Source organism: Dama dama, chromosome 14 (genome assembly GCF_033118175.1).
Source record: "Dama dama isolate Ldn47 chromosome 14, ASM3311817v1, whole genome shotgun sequence".
In the NCBI taxonomy this organism is placed as follows: domain Eukaryota; kingdom Metazoa; phylum Chordata; class Mammalia; order Artiodactyla; family Cervidae; genus Dama; species Dama dama.
In genome coordinates, this window is record NC_083694.1 from 51969742 (window position 1) to 51985109 (window position 15368).

General features: G+C 36.8%; 1 protein-coding gene and 1 non-coding gene across 10 annotated transcripts in view; both read left to right on the plus strand.

Moving 5' to 3' along the window:
• Positions 1–3338, plus strand: part of KLHL20 (kelch like family member 20) — a 67498-nt gene extending 64160 nt beyond the window's left edge. For all 9 annotated transcript variants that reach the window (XM_061160727.1, XM_061160724.1, XM_061160720.1 and 6 more), the window contains one exon: positions 1790–3338. In XM_061160727.1, coding sequence (XP_061016710.1) covers positions 1790–1874 — 85 coding nt within the window. In that variant the 3' untranslated portion in view covers positions 1875–3338. The remainder of the gene's footprint in view (positions 1–1789) is intronic.
• A 9110-nt stretch (positions 3339–12448) lies between these two features.
• Positions 12449–12555, plus strand: LOC133069785 (U6 spliceosomal RNA). Its single transcript, XR_009695999.1, has one exon. It is a non-coding gene; the product is annotated as a U6 spliceosomal RNA (small nuclear RNA).
• The last annotated feature ends 2813 nt before the right edge of the window (positions 12556–15368 follow it).

The window sequence follows — 15368 nt, forward strand, 5'->3', positions numbered from 1 at the left end:
CTGGACCTTTGTCTCCCAATCTGCCATTGCAGCTTTTATGCCCAGGAAATACAAGTTGCAGTTACTTTTAAAAAAATATTTCACTTTAAAACTGATATTTTCCCTTGAGTTTTAAAAATACTTAAATATGTTATTATTCTATTAAGTCTATCAAATTTTAACAGTCACTTTTAGAGACGAGGCTACATCTTAGGAGAGTTTAACTAAGTTAAACTGTATTTATAGGTCTAACTTTACTTTGCTTTTAAATCATCAGTTGTCAATAAATCCTTCCCAACTACTTAAGTAGTTCTTACAAATTCACATCATCAGATGACTCTTGAATTTATTTTAAATATTCAAAAGTGTTTACAAATTTAGCAAAATTCTCTTAAACCTTTCAACTTAAAATCTGAACTCTAAATCTTTGCTCAGTCACGCAGTTTTTCTTCAGTCACAAAGCTAATCTGATAGATGCTCTAATATTCCAAAGTCTCTTAAAACACTACAAGAACTTAAAAGGTCTAATATATAGTTAATTCTCAAATTTAATATAAAACATTAGGAGTATGGGTTTGAGGTACTTTATACTAATATCTATTCTACATACTAGCTTTTCCAAGAAAATAGTTTTACGTTCCAAGCATTTGCAGTTTTCTTTCTCAGTAAGTTGGACTTACTTGCCTAAACAAGTCTGTATAACCATCTCAGCAATTGAGGTTGCACATTAACCACAGATAACAGTCTGGACATGAGATCTGAGGCAGCAGAGGTTATGAAAGACTTTGCTCATGACCATGCAAGATAAGCTGATATCTTCTATAGTCACTATTCCAGAAGGGACAGTCTTGGAAGTCCATTCCTGCTGCATTCTGAGTATTTCTAATTGTGAACCTGTAACTACTCACCCAGATTTTTTTCATTAGTTTATAAGATTCGACTCACAGGTTTACTGGGTCCTTTTATCCCTGGGAAAACCACTTTGACAGATACCTGAATGACACTCTTTGGATTCTGCATCTCTCCCATGCTCTGCAGGGCTCAGTGGTCACCATACTACAGTCAGACTTAGAACATTGTAGCACTGTTTGCTTCTACCTCCCATTTTCACAACCTCCTTCATGAAGTCAAGGTTTACTGAGTGTTCTAGACCCTAAGGATACAAAGGTGAACAAAACAGTAAGCATAATTTGAGAAGACAGCCACATTTATTTCTCATTTTCTGACCATGATCCTATGTAAGGACTTGTTTCTCAGCAACTATTACTAATATACGTTTGTAGTATTTGACCAAGTAATATTATGAAATTCTTAAGGATCAACTGTTGAGGGATTATAAAGTTTTCTATTAATCATATCCAGTTTTGTTCCATAAAGCTTTGAGAAGACTTCTAAGAGTCCATACAGAACAAAAGGATAAAAATAACTACCCGAAGCTTAGGCAAAAGGAAAATGTAGGTGGGGAAATATTATAGCCAGGGTCAAAATTAGCCACAAAAATGTAGAATATGTGATTCTGCATAATTGTTATTAAGTCAGTCTAGATGTAGAGTTATAAAGTTATAAGGCAAAAAGTGTATATGGCACTTCTCTTAAAATAGTATTCTGTAAGTCAGAGAATTTAGTCAGTGTCTGAAATAATTCTGCTACTTTCCAGTGCTCAGTTCCAGGTCCTAATCTTTGGAAGAGACGTACAAAGCTAAAAATATTAGTTGTGATAGACAAATAAATGTGTTTTATTAACATTTATGTTATGGAAGAAACAATGCTTTTTTCAATTGGAAATCTGATTGTATTTCTTTCTTTGCAGGTTGTACGGTGGGATGAACTACCGTCGGCTTGGGGGTGGCGTAGGAGTTATAAAAATGACACATTGTGAATCCCATATATGGTGAACACACAGAAGACTGTCGTGTATATCTTCCTCTGTATTCTGAAGCGCTTTGACTTTGGAGCTTTGTACAGCTCTAGAAAACACTAAACAAATCTTATTCTTTGCCGGTGCCTCAACATGTGGAAATACAAATACAGTGAAAGTACTTCACCTGCAAGATGCCACCTTTGCACAATAATTTTCGGTTCTGTGCAGAAAAATATTTATTTTTGGTTTTAATTTATCATGGGATTTTTTTTGTTGGGGGGGTGGTTTTTTGTTTCTGTTTTTGGATTTAGCCTTCCTCCCATCAAAAGAAAGAAAAAGACAAAAAAAATTTTTTTTCAAGCAGTAAAACCTTATTTTTAAGATACTAAGTTTGAAACCACCAGTAAGGGAAGAGGGCTATATGTGATCTAGTTGTCAGTTCTAAGCACTCCATCCACAAGACTCCACTACTTACAGAGACTTACCAGTGACAAAGATAGGAATACAAAGTGTATTAGTTAGCCATCATTCTTGCACTAAGCACCAGAAGACTTGAAAAATCTAAAAAACAAAAGAAACATTTAACTAGGAAAATTCAAAAGGAATATTAAATCGATAAAACCAGGACTCAAATGCCAAAGTTTTCATCAGTGGAAGCTCACATCTTGTTTCCTTCCATATAAAACTTGTTTGCCGCTATATTTAAAGTCTTTTTTTCAAATATTTTCATTGAGTTTCTGCTAGATCTAGAGCTCTGCTCAGTGCCTCTACAAAACAGTGTACGATTCTCTTATACTGTCTTGAGAATCCCCTGGCAGAATCATGTGCAACTCTGCAAGAGTTTTTCTCAAAAACATTACTGACTGAAGCAACTTTCCTATTTCTTATTGCTACTAAGGACCAGCAGGGAGAAATGTCCTCTCCCCAGCAGTGAATACTGTTATGCAATTTACACTTGATGCTCAGGCCTGCTGAAGTTGAGGCTTACCTGTAATCACAGCCTCCAAGGGGATGAATTCTTCAGTTCGTCTAATAGTACGCTAATGAGTGTAAAGTCACTTGAGGCATTTTATTAACAAAATCTTGGTTCTTTTATAAAGACTATATATCATTATTCTCATACTATAAACCACTGTTACTACTATTCTCAAATTGCACTTTCTGGTAAAAAGCTAACATTTTTAAGGAAAAAAAGATACATATTACAGTGGTTTAAGGTTTTTTTTGTTATTGTGTTCATAGATCAGTTTTTTCCAATGTATTTTGCAGGAAAATCTTTGAATAAGACTTTAACCACAACCAAAAGGAATAATCTTCTTTTTTTTCCTCCCCTCACTACAGAAATGTTTGGCAACATTTGTGTTTACATTTAAAGATCATTTGCACCTTTACAAGGAAAAATATAAGTATTTGGTAAATAATTGTTTACATGTATCATTTATGCTTTTTTCTAGCATGTATAACTTTTTAAAATAAAGGTAGTACTTACTATAAAAATTTTTGGTTAATGCTTTTTTAATGCCTGTATCTTTACTAGTTAATTTAGATTTTTCTGTTTCTATATCATATATATTTTCTATATATAAAGTTATAAGTACTTTCAACCTTAAGGAATAAAGGGATTGACAACTGGAATTATTAATTTTTATTATATACTTTATATAACAGTTATGTATTACCTAACCTCTAAACTCATTCTCTGGTGTGGAACTTAAAATCATTCAATTTTGAGCTAGAAATACTTTTAATAATCATCTGGTCCAAGCCCGTTTATTTCTCTGCTTTAAGACTGAAAACCAAGGAAATCCTGCCTATAAGTAAATATTCAACGATAGAACCAACATTTGAAATCAGTTCCCCAAACTCCTACTCCATGTCTCTTTCTGTGCCACACAGCCACTGCAGACCCAAAACATGGTCTGGAATTAAATATACCAGTAGACCTAAAATTAAGTCTAGTATGCAACATTGAAAAAGTATAAAAACTTTTATGAGATCCTTATGGTACTGCATCATTAACAGTCAGTCTTCAAGACAAAAATCACATTTCCTAAGACTCTATTTCATATATTTGGAGGAAAGAAGAGGAATGATAACAGGAACAAAATTCTAAGAATTAGACTCTCCATAAGCAGGAAGTCCCCAGTGAAAGCAATTCACATGGCAGTGATTCGTGAGTAGAGACCCATGAATAAACACCCAGAGTGTTTGTTGGAGCCTAAAGGGTTTTTCCTTCCTTCCTGAAGGTGCTACAGTTTTATTCAGTGAAATGTATTTATTCTACCGAAGACACTGGTGTAAAATAGAATATTACTTGCCTAGTGATTTCCATCACTTCATGGCAAATAGATGAGGAAACAGTAGCTGACTTTATTTGGGGGGGCTCCAAAATCACTGCAGATGGTGATTGCAGACATGAAATTAAAAGACGCTTACTCCTTGGAAGGAAAGTCATGACCAATGTAGATAGCATATTAAAAAGCAGAGACATTACTTTGCCAACAAAGGTCCGTCTAGTCAAGGCTATGGTTTTTCCAGTGGTCATGTACGGATGTGAGAGTTGGACTGTAAAGAAAGCTGAGTGCCGAAGAATTGATGCTTTTCAACTGTGGTGTTGGAGAAGACTCTTGAGAGTCCCTTGGACTGCAAGGAGATCCAACCAGTCCATCCTAAAGGAGATCAGTCCTGGGTGTTCATTGGAAGGACTGATGCTGAAGCTGAAACTCCAATACTTTGGCCAACGGATGCCAAGAGCTGACTCATTTGAAAAGACCCTGATGCTGGGAAAGATTGAGGGCAGGAGGAGAAGGAGACGACAGAGGATGAGATGGTTGGATGGCATCACTGACTCGATGGACATAGGTTTGGGTAGACTCTGGCAGTTGGTGATGGACAGGGAAGCCTGGTGTGCTGCGGTTCACGGGGTCACAAAGAATCAGACACAACTGAGCGACTGAACTGAACTTCCGCAACTCTATAAACTTGGAATTGAGTTGGGTTGGTGGTTATCTTCATTTTATAAGTAAAATGACATGGTAGAAGCTGAACCTCAAATGCACATCCCGATTCCAAATCCATTCTTTATACTATTCTCCACATTCCCATATCTGATGTCGCTGTTCCCCAGTTTTGTTCTCCAATATCTTACCTGTATATATCTACACGGCAGAGACTAGTTCTTGACAACTGTGAAGTAGAAAAGGTCTTTCCTGAACAATATTTGAGTGAAAGTAAGGAAAAAGCATTTTAAATTTTATATTAATTTAGGAAACAGATGGAGGGGATAGGACAAGGAAAGAAATACGGGAGAGAAGAGAAGATGAAAGAGGCAAAAATAGCCTAGTGAGCCCAAATATCACTGGCTGGTTGTCTTAAGTAGTTTATGACATTGGCTCTGTAAATTGCTCTGAAGTCTCTGTACTGGGAGTGATTCATAAAAATCGTCCTAGAAATGACAAAACTTCAACTTTAGTTGTCTCAAGGGTCCTTAACAATAGTAATCTTTAAGTTATTTAGTCACTTTGGGTTAGGAACTTACATTCTTTTAAATGTAGAAGATGGATGCTATTAAAAAAATGAAACTGTTAGTCACTCAGTCATGTCCAACTCTTGGTGACCCCATGGACTGCAGCCCACCGGACTCCTCTGTCCATGGGATTCTCAAGGCAAGAATACTGGAGGGGGTTGCCTTTTCCTTCTCCAAGGGATCATCCTGACCCAGGGATCAAACCTGGGTCTCTTGCATTTTAGGTGGATTCTTTACCATTTGAATATTATAACATCAAATATTCAGTGTTCCGATAACTGTCAGTAACCTATTAATATCCTAGCAAGTTAGAATATTTACTAAAGGTACTCCAAACTCTTAGGAAAAGAGGACAGATATCTCTGGTGTGAATTTAGATCAACGTGCATTCGGACTCCTACTGAACAGGTACGGTCCTTGCCTTCAAAAAGCTTAGCTTCACACTTTGAGTTAGATTAGTCATTCTCAAAGTGAACCCTGAAGTCCTCAGGATTCTTTCAGAGTATCCATAGGTCAAAGCTTTTCCTTTAGTAATTGTAGGAAGTTTTTTATTTTTCTTTTTTACTGTGATGACATTTGCACTGATGCAAAAACAATGGTAGATAAAACTGCTGAGGCATTAGCATAATTCAAAGGCTACTACTAATTATTCACCACCATCCACTTACAGTTCAAAAGACAGAAAGTCAATTTCATCTAAGAAATTTCAACCGTTGGATATGTGAAATATTTCTGCTGATACCAAAACACAGTGATTGTCACAAGAAAAATCTTGTGCAATTGGCTTGAGTTGAAAGCTTAACAAGCCACTTCTTTTTTGAAAGGATGACAAGGTTATTCAGATTTGAGTGTTGGTAGACATTTTCTGGAAAATGAACAAAGTGAGGCTGTTACTTCAAGGAAAACAACTGACAGCATTTACCATCAATAGTAAAATTCAAGTTTTCAAGAGAAATTTCGGGGACAGTTGTATGGACCCACTGTGGTGGTTAATTTTGTGTCAAATTTGACTTGGACAAGGGATGCCCAGATACCTGTAAAACATTTTTTCTTGTTTTCTGTAAAGATGTTTCTAGGAGATTAGCATTTGAGTCAGTAGACTGAGTAGACTTCCACACTCACAAAGATGGGTGGGTATCATGTAATCCATTTCAGGCCATACTGAACAAAAAAGCAAAAGAGGGCAGAATTCTCTCTCGCTTCTTGAGCTGGGATGTCCATCTTTTCCTGCCCTTGAACATCAGAGCTACTAGTTCTCAGGCCTTTGGACTTGGACTGCCTTATACTGCTGGCTTTTCTTGGTTCATCAGCTTGCAGAGGCAGACTGTGGGACTGCTCAGCTTCCAGGACTGCATGCATCAGTGCCCATAATAAATCAATAGATAGAGATAGATGACAGATAGAGACAGAGATATCAATCCTGTTGGTCCTACTTCTCTGGAGAACCCTGAATGATACAATTACTATAAGCTTGGATTCAACCAAACTCAACAGTATAATGCTGTAGTCTTTACTGTCGAAAAATATCTACATATAAGTGAAAGTGTGAAAGTGTTAAGTCGCTCAGTCATGTCCAACTCAGGTTCAACAAATCCATGAATGTCCATGTACCCACCATTCAGCTTCAAAAATTAATACTTTGCTGATTTTGTTTTACCTATTCCCTCCCACTCTCACTTCTCCCACCACCACTGGAGAATTTTAAAGCAAATTCCAGGCATCATATTATTTCACTCACACTTGAATATTTAGCAGGTAAGGTCTACTTACAATACTACCATCACATCTGATAAAATTAACAATTCCTTAACATCCCTAATACCCAGTCCATATTAAAATTTCCCTAATTACCATTTTATTTATGTCTACAATTATACCTTGGAGTTTTCTTCTTTCCTGTCCTTCCATTTGCTCATCTGGTTAAATTGCTCTTTTGTTTCTTTGCTCAATCATTTTTGGAAATTCTTCTTTAGTCTCTATAGTCTCTATTCTACATATATGTGTGTATCCCCCATTGTAAAAGAAGTAGTCAAACCTATATTTCTCTATAAAAATATCTAAATATTTATAAATACTTCATGTAAGCATTCTATTGCATCAATCGGGACATATGTAATATCTAAAGAGCCCACTATCAGCCTTGTATCATTGCTGTCACCCACTGATATATAGACCTCCATAAATGTTTATACATATATATGCATATATATATATAACACATTTATATTACATATGTTACATAGACACATACACAAATATATTGTTGCATTATTATTTTGAACACACTGTCATATCAATTCAGATATAAGAAAAATAAACTATTTTGCCTTCACTTATTCCTTCTTTGAATGCTCTTCCTTACTTTACACAGATCCAAGTTTTTATCTATATTATTTTCCTTCTCTCTGAAGAACTTCTTTTAACATTTCTTGCAAGGAAGTTCTACTGATGACAAATTTCAACTTTTATTTGTCCAGAAAAATATTTGCATCTCCTCCACTTTTGAAGATAATTTCACAGAATTCTAGGCTGGTGGTTTTTTTCTTCAAACACTCCACAGTCTTCTTGTTTGCATGGTTTCTGAGAAGTCAGATGTAATTCTTATCTTGTTCCTCTATAGGCAAGGTGTTTTTTTCTCTTTAGCTTCTTTCAGGATTTTATCTTTGATTTTTCTGTAGTTTGAATATTATATGCCTCAATACAGTTGTGCTGTTTTTTACTTGTTTTTTAATCTTGTTTGGTGTCCTCTGAGCTTCCTCTATCTGTGGTTTGGTGTCTGGCATTAATTTGAGGAAATCCTCAGCCATTATTGTTTCCAGTATTTCTTCTTTCTCTCTCCTGGTATTCTCATTGTATGTTAACAGTTGACCCTTGAACAACACAGGGGGTTAGGGACACCAACCCTCTGCACAGTTGAAAATGAAGTAAAACTGTCATTATTCACAAAAGACATACTCAAATATAGAAAATCTGAGGAAATTCACTGAAAAAACTACTAGAATAAACAAGTTCAGCAAGATCACAGGATACAAGAACAAGACACTAAATCAATTACATTTCTACTCATTAGCAACAAACAATTCAAAATTGAAATTAAGAAAACAATTCCATTCTCAATAGCACAAAGAAACAATTTAGAAATAAATTTAACAAAAAAGTGCAATACTTGGACACTGAAAATGATAAAACACTGTAGAATAAAATCTTGGGAAAAAAAATCTTGAAAGGTTTAAATGAACGGAAAGGTAGCCCATGCTCATAGGTTAGAAAACTTAGTACCATTATGATGGCAATGTTGTTCAAATTAATCTACAGATTCAACTTATGGTCAACTTATAGTTGGCTCTCCATATACAATTCCTCCAAATCCGTGGTTCCTCTGTATTTGCCGTTCCACATCTGCAGATTCAACCAACCTTGTATCATGCAGTACTATAGTATTTACTGCTGAAAAAAATCTCTGTATAAGTGAACCAATGTAGTTCAAACCCATGCTGTTTAGTCAACTGCATGTTAGACTTTAACAATTGTCCCATGGACCTTGGATGTTGGTTGGTTTGTTTTTTCAATCTTTGTTCTCTTTGCTTTTCAAGGATTCTACTGATATATTCTTTAGCTCAGAGATTCTTTCCTCAGCTGTGTCATCTACTAATAAACTTACCAAAGGCATTCTTCATTTCTATTACAATCTTCTCTAGAGATTTTTAGCATTGTTTCTTGGTTCTTAGGATTTCCATTTCTCGGCTTACACTGCCCATCTGTTCTTGCATGGAAATACTTTATCCACTGGATCCCTTAACATATTAATCATGATTGTTTTAAACTCTGTCTGATAATCCTAACATCTACCATGTCTGTTCCTTCAAATTACTGTTTTTTATGATTTTCATTTTTGCCTTTTGGCATGCCTTGTAATTTTTTTCTTGATAGCCAGACATGATGAACCAGGTAAAAGAAATGGCTATTAATATAAAAAGGCTTTTAGTAATGTGGTAGTGAGGTACTGGGAGGAGGGAAGTGCTCTACAGTCCTGTGATTAGATCTCAGCCTTGTAGCGAGCCTATGCTTATGGACTGGGAACTTCACACAAGTTTCTCAGTTTTTTCTCCCCCCTGAGGTGGGAGAAAATGGCTAGGGTGGGCTAGTGTTAGATATTTCTCTTTCCCCAGGTCAGTTGGGCTCTGCATAACTAATCTCCCCTGAGGGCAGACTTTGTTAAGAAAAATCAAGCGCTCTGATATATTTCAGAATGTTCTTTTTCCCTCCCCTCTACCAGAAACATAAGAGAATTTTTCTCTGATATTTACTGTGGAAACCTGGTTGAGCTCCTGGAGGTAAATCTCACAATACTGTGAGGGCTCCCCTATGACCAAGTCCCCCTGGAGTTTTTCTGAGGTTTTTCCACACTGAGGCTCCAGCAGCTCCATTATAATTCAGGTTTTCTGACCCAAGCACTGGTTCCACACTGGTTTCTGCTCATGAGTTGCTGCTCCTGCAAGCCATGACTCCCTGTATTGGCCTGTTTGTCTCCCCAAACTTGGGGCAGCTGTTTGTTCTGTCCTCCCACTTCTAACAGATCCAAAAATAGTTCATTTTTCCATCTGTTGGTCTAATGACTAGTTAGGACAGAATGGCAACTTTCAAGATCCTTACATACAGAAATAAAAACCAGAAGTGAAAGGTGTGGTTTTAAGTTAAAAAAATAATAAGTCATGAATCATCTCAATAGATGTAGAAAAATAATCTAACAAGATCCAACATCCATTCATAACTTAAAAAAAAAACCTTCAGGGGGAATTCCCTGGTGGTACAGTGGCTAAGACTCCAAGTTTTCATTGCTGAAGGAATAGATTCAATCCCTGGTTGGGGAACTAAGATCCCACAAGCCATGCAGCAAGGCCAAAAAGAAAAGAAAAAAAAAAACAAACAACAACAACCCTGAAACAAAGTAGGAATAGAAAAGAACTTCTTTAACCTGATAAACGGGGTCTATGAAAAACCTAGAAAGCAATGTAGATGTCCATCTACAAACGAACAGATAAAGAAGATGTGGTACATGTATCAGTGGACTATTTACTCAGCCATAAAAATTAATGAATTTTGAGTCAGTTTTAGTGAGGTGGCTGAACCTACATCCTGTTATATAGAGTGAAGTCAGAAAGAGGAAAACAGGTATCATACATTAATATATGTATATGGAATCTAGAAAAATGGTATTGATGAACTTATTTACAGGGGAGAAATGGAGATACAGATGTAGAGAATGGACTTGTGGACACAGTGGGAGGAGAGAGTGGGATGAATGGAGAAAGCTGTATCAACATATACACACTATCATGTGTAAAGTAGACAGATGAGAAGTTCCTATATAACACAGGGAGCTCAGCCTGGCACTCTGTTATGACCTAGAGGGGTGAGAATAGGGCGAGAGGAGAGAGGTTCAAGAGGGAGGGTATCTATGTATAATTATGACTGATTTGCATTGTTGTATGGCAGAAAATAACACAACACTGTAAAGCAATTTTCCTCCAATTAAAAAATATGTATTAAAAAAAGATGCAATGTCCACTGGTCAAATACAGCTATTCACTTAAATTAAAAAAATAGAAAAAAGAAAAAGAGAGAAACCTACAGCTAACATCATATGTAACGGTGAAATATGCTTTCTCGCTAAGATCAGGTACAAGATAAGACTGTGGACTGCCCTGGTGGGACATGGGTTGAGAATCCACTTGCCAATGCAGGTGACACAGCCTCGGGTTTGTAGAGCAACTAAGCTCATGCACCACAACTACTAAGCCCGCACTCGAGAGCCCTTAAGCTTCAACTACTAAAACCTGCAGCCCAGAGCCTGTGCTCCGCAACCAGGGCCTCCACTGCAGTGAGCAGCCTGCACATAACTAGAGTGTAGCCCCCGCTCTCCACAGCCAGCCAAAGCCCCCGCACAGCAACAAAGACCCAGTGCAGCCGAAAGTGAATTTTAAAAAAGATGAGACTGTACATTCTCATTACTTCTATTTGCCATTGAACTGGCAATTCAATCCACAGCAATTTGGCAAGAAAAAGAACTAAAAGGCATCCAGATTGAAATTAAGAAGTAAAACTGTCATTATTCACAAAAGACATACTCATATATAGAAAATCTGAGGAAATTCACTGAAAAAACTACTAGAATAAACAAGTTCAGCAAGATCACAGGATACAAGAACAAGACACTAAATCAATTACATTTCTACTCATTAGCAACAAACAATTCAAAATTGAAATTAAGAAAACAATTCCATTCTCAATAGCACAAAGAAACAATTTAGAAATAAATTTAACAAAAAAGTGCAATACTTGGACACTGAAAATGATAAAACACTGTAGAATAAAATCTTGGGAAAAAAAATCTTGAAAGGTTTAAATGAACGGAAAGGTAGCCCATGCTCATAGGTTAGAAAACTTAGTACCATTATGATGGCAATGCTGTTCAAATCAATCTACAGATTCAAAGCTATTACTATCAAAATCCCAGCTTTTTTACAATGATTGACCAGCTGATCCTAAAATTCTTATGACAATGTAAAAAAACAAGAACCGACACAATCTTGGAAAAAGGACAAAGCTAGAAGACTCACCTTCTTGATTTCAATTGACTACAAAGCTACAGTAATCAAGACAGTGTGGTACTGGCATAGGGATTATTTAGATCAATGAAATAAGTTTGAGAGTCCAGAAATAAACCCAAACGTTTATGGCCAATTGATTTTTAAGAAAGGTAACAGACAATTCAATAGGAAAACAATAGTCTTTTCGGTAAATGGTACTGGAACAAATGAATATTCATATGCAAAATGATTAATTTGAATGCTTACCACACACCATACATAAAAACTCAAAATGTATTATAGATCTAAATTTAAGAGCCAAAGTTATAAAATTTGTATAAGAAAACATAGGAATAAATCTTTGGGACCTTGAACTAAGCAATGATTTCTTAGATACCACACCTAAAGCACAAAACACAAAAGGAAAAAAAATTGACAAATTGGGATTCATCAAAATTTAAAACTTTTCCACTTTAAAAATAAATGAGTTCTGTGCTCACTTCGGCAGCACATATACAAAAATTGGAACGATACAGAGAAGATTAGCATGGCCCCTGCACAAGGATAACATGCAAATTCGTGAAGCGTTCCATATTTTTTGGACTCTATGGGAGAAGGCAAGGGTGGGATGATCTGAGAGAACAGTATCGAAACATGTATATTGTCAAGTGTGAAACAGATCATCAGGTCAGGTTGGATGCATGAGACAAGTGCTCGGGGCTGGTGCACTGGGATAGCCCAGAGGGATGGGATGGGGAGGGAGGTGGGAGGGGGGTTCAGGATGGGGAATACATGTAAATCCATGGCTGATTCATGTCAATGTATGGCAAAAACCACTACAATACTGTAAAGTAATTAGACTCCAACTAATAAAAATAAATGGAAAAATAAAAAATGGAAAAATAAAAAATAAAATAAAATTATATGGAAAAAAAAATAAATGAGTTCTGTTATTTCTGATTCAAATTAACATTATGGAGTTTCTACTAAACTTGATCTTTCAATTGTGTTAAATTATACACTGGTACACTGAAAATCTTGGTTTCTAGCACTGTTATAATTACATACATTTTATTTTATTGTGAACAGTGATAAAATAACAATGTTGTTGTTTAGTTGCTAAATTATGTCCAACTGTGTCACCCCATGGATTGTAGCCTGCCAGGCTCCTCCATCCATGGGATTTTCTGGGCAAGGATACTGGAGAGGGTTGCCATTTCCTTCTCCAGGGCATCTTCCCAACCCAGGGACTGAACACATGTCACCTGCATTGCAGGCGGATTCTTTACTGAGCCACCTATGAATATTGGTATAACAATACTGATATTATTAATAAGGTAACTGAATGCAATTTAAGATTCCTTTGCTAGGAATCTTTTCCTAGGATATAGCCCACTCACAATGTATAGTCAAAATATAAGGATTCAGAGATACTAAAACTAATTCTTTGTATGTTTATGGCCTAAACATCATATAGTTAGGTTCGTTTTCAAGTTTTAAGGATTTTTTTTCATTTTGATCTAATTTTGTTTTGTAATTATATAAAACACTTAGATGGTTCCAAACTATAAACAAGGAATATTCAGAAAACTTCTAAATTTATTCCTGTCCCCTCTCTACCCAGTTGGTTCCCCTCATCCCACTAGCAATCACTTTTACTAGTTTTTGGTTTATCCTTCCATTGTTTCTGAAAATGGAAGGAAATACACACACATATTCATATTCCCCACCCCATTCCTTCCATAAAAGCATACTATACACTCTGTCCTCATCTTGTTCTTTCACATAACTATATCCTAGAGATAACTCCATGGCAATATTAGCTATCTTCCTCAAACTCTTTTATAACTACATAGTAGTAATTCACTATGCAGACATATCATAATTTTATTCAATCAATCCCTCTCTGATGAGCATTTGGATTTTTTTTTTTAGTCTTGCTATTACATATACCGTTGTAATAAATAGCCTCATTCCCACTTCAATTTGTATTTTTGCTAGTGAATTTTGGGGACAGAATCCCACAAGTGGGATTGCTAGTCAAAGGGTAAATCACACATAATTTTGCTAGATACTGCTAACTTCCCCATGAGGCAGCACCATTTCTAGCAAACTTTTTCCCCTTTTCCACTCTTGGTTCCTACAACTCTTTCTCCATTATATCTTATAAAATCTTGTAAGATACAAATTGGGTCACATTAACTCTTCTGCTTAAAAGGTCAATGGCTTTCCATTGCATTTAGAATAAAATCCCATTTCTTCACAGTACCAGTAAAAACTTAAATGATGTGGATCCCTCCTCTATCACTTAGAATTAGGTTTGGACTATGAGCAAGAGAACCAAAGTAACAAGAGCTTAAACAAGACAGAAGTTCACATCTCTGATACGTAAGTCTAGAGAAAGATGATCCAAGAATGGCACTGGGGTTCAGCTTCAAGTTCTCAGGGGGACTTTCCTGGTGGAACAGGTAAGAATCTGCCTTCCAGTGCAGGGGACTGGAATCCCTGGTTGGAAAACTAAGACCCTACACACCTCAGGGCAACTAAGCCTGCATGCCACAACTAGGGAAGTCCTCACCACAACTAGAAAAGTTTGTGTGCTACAATGAAGAGCCCACAGACCTCAACCAAGACCCAGCATGTGCGTATGTGTGCTCAGTCATTTCTGACTCTTTGCAACCCCATAGAATGCAGCCTGCCAGGTTCCTCTGTCCATGGAATTTTCCAGGCAAGAATACTGGAGTGGGTTGCCATTTTCTCCTCCAGGGGATCCTCCGGATCCAGAGATCAAACTCATGTCTCCTGCATTGACAGGCAGATTCTTTACCACTGAGCCATCTGGGAAGGCCCAAGACCAAGCATAGCCAAAAAAAAGTCCTCAGGGCACAAACTCCTTCCAGGCCACACTCTGCCATCCCTAGGACCTGACACTCACCCTAATGACCTAAAAAAAGCAGCTAGAGAACCAGTCATTATATGCATTCCAAACAGCAATATTGGAAGAAAAATAAGAAAAGGGCAAGGGGTGCATGCCTGTTTATTAAGCTCCTAGAAGATCTATATGACACTTGCATTTTTATGCCATAGATCAGAACTTGGTCATTTGACTATACCTACCTGAGAAAAGCTAGAAAATGTCATCTTTATACTGGGCAGCCGCATGCCCAGGTGAAAACTGGGAGACATAACACCATGGCATAAGTAAGTCTCTGCTGCACAATCTCTTTAGTTTCATCTCATGCCACTCCACCCATCCTCCCCATGCTCCGACCACACAAACTTCCTTTATTCCTCAAAGAAGCCAAGTTCTTACCTTTCTCAAGGCCTTTGCCCTTGCGGTTTCACCTGTCTGGCACACAGTTCCTCAGATCCTCATACAGCTGGTCCTCTCTCATCATTTAGGACTCAGCTC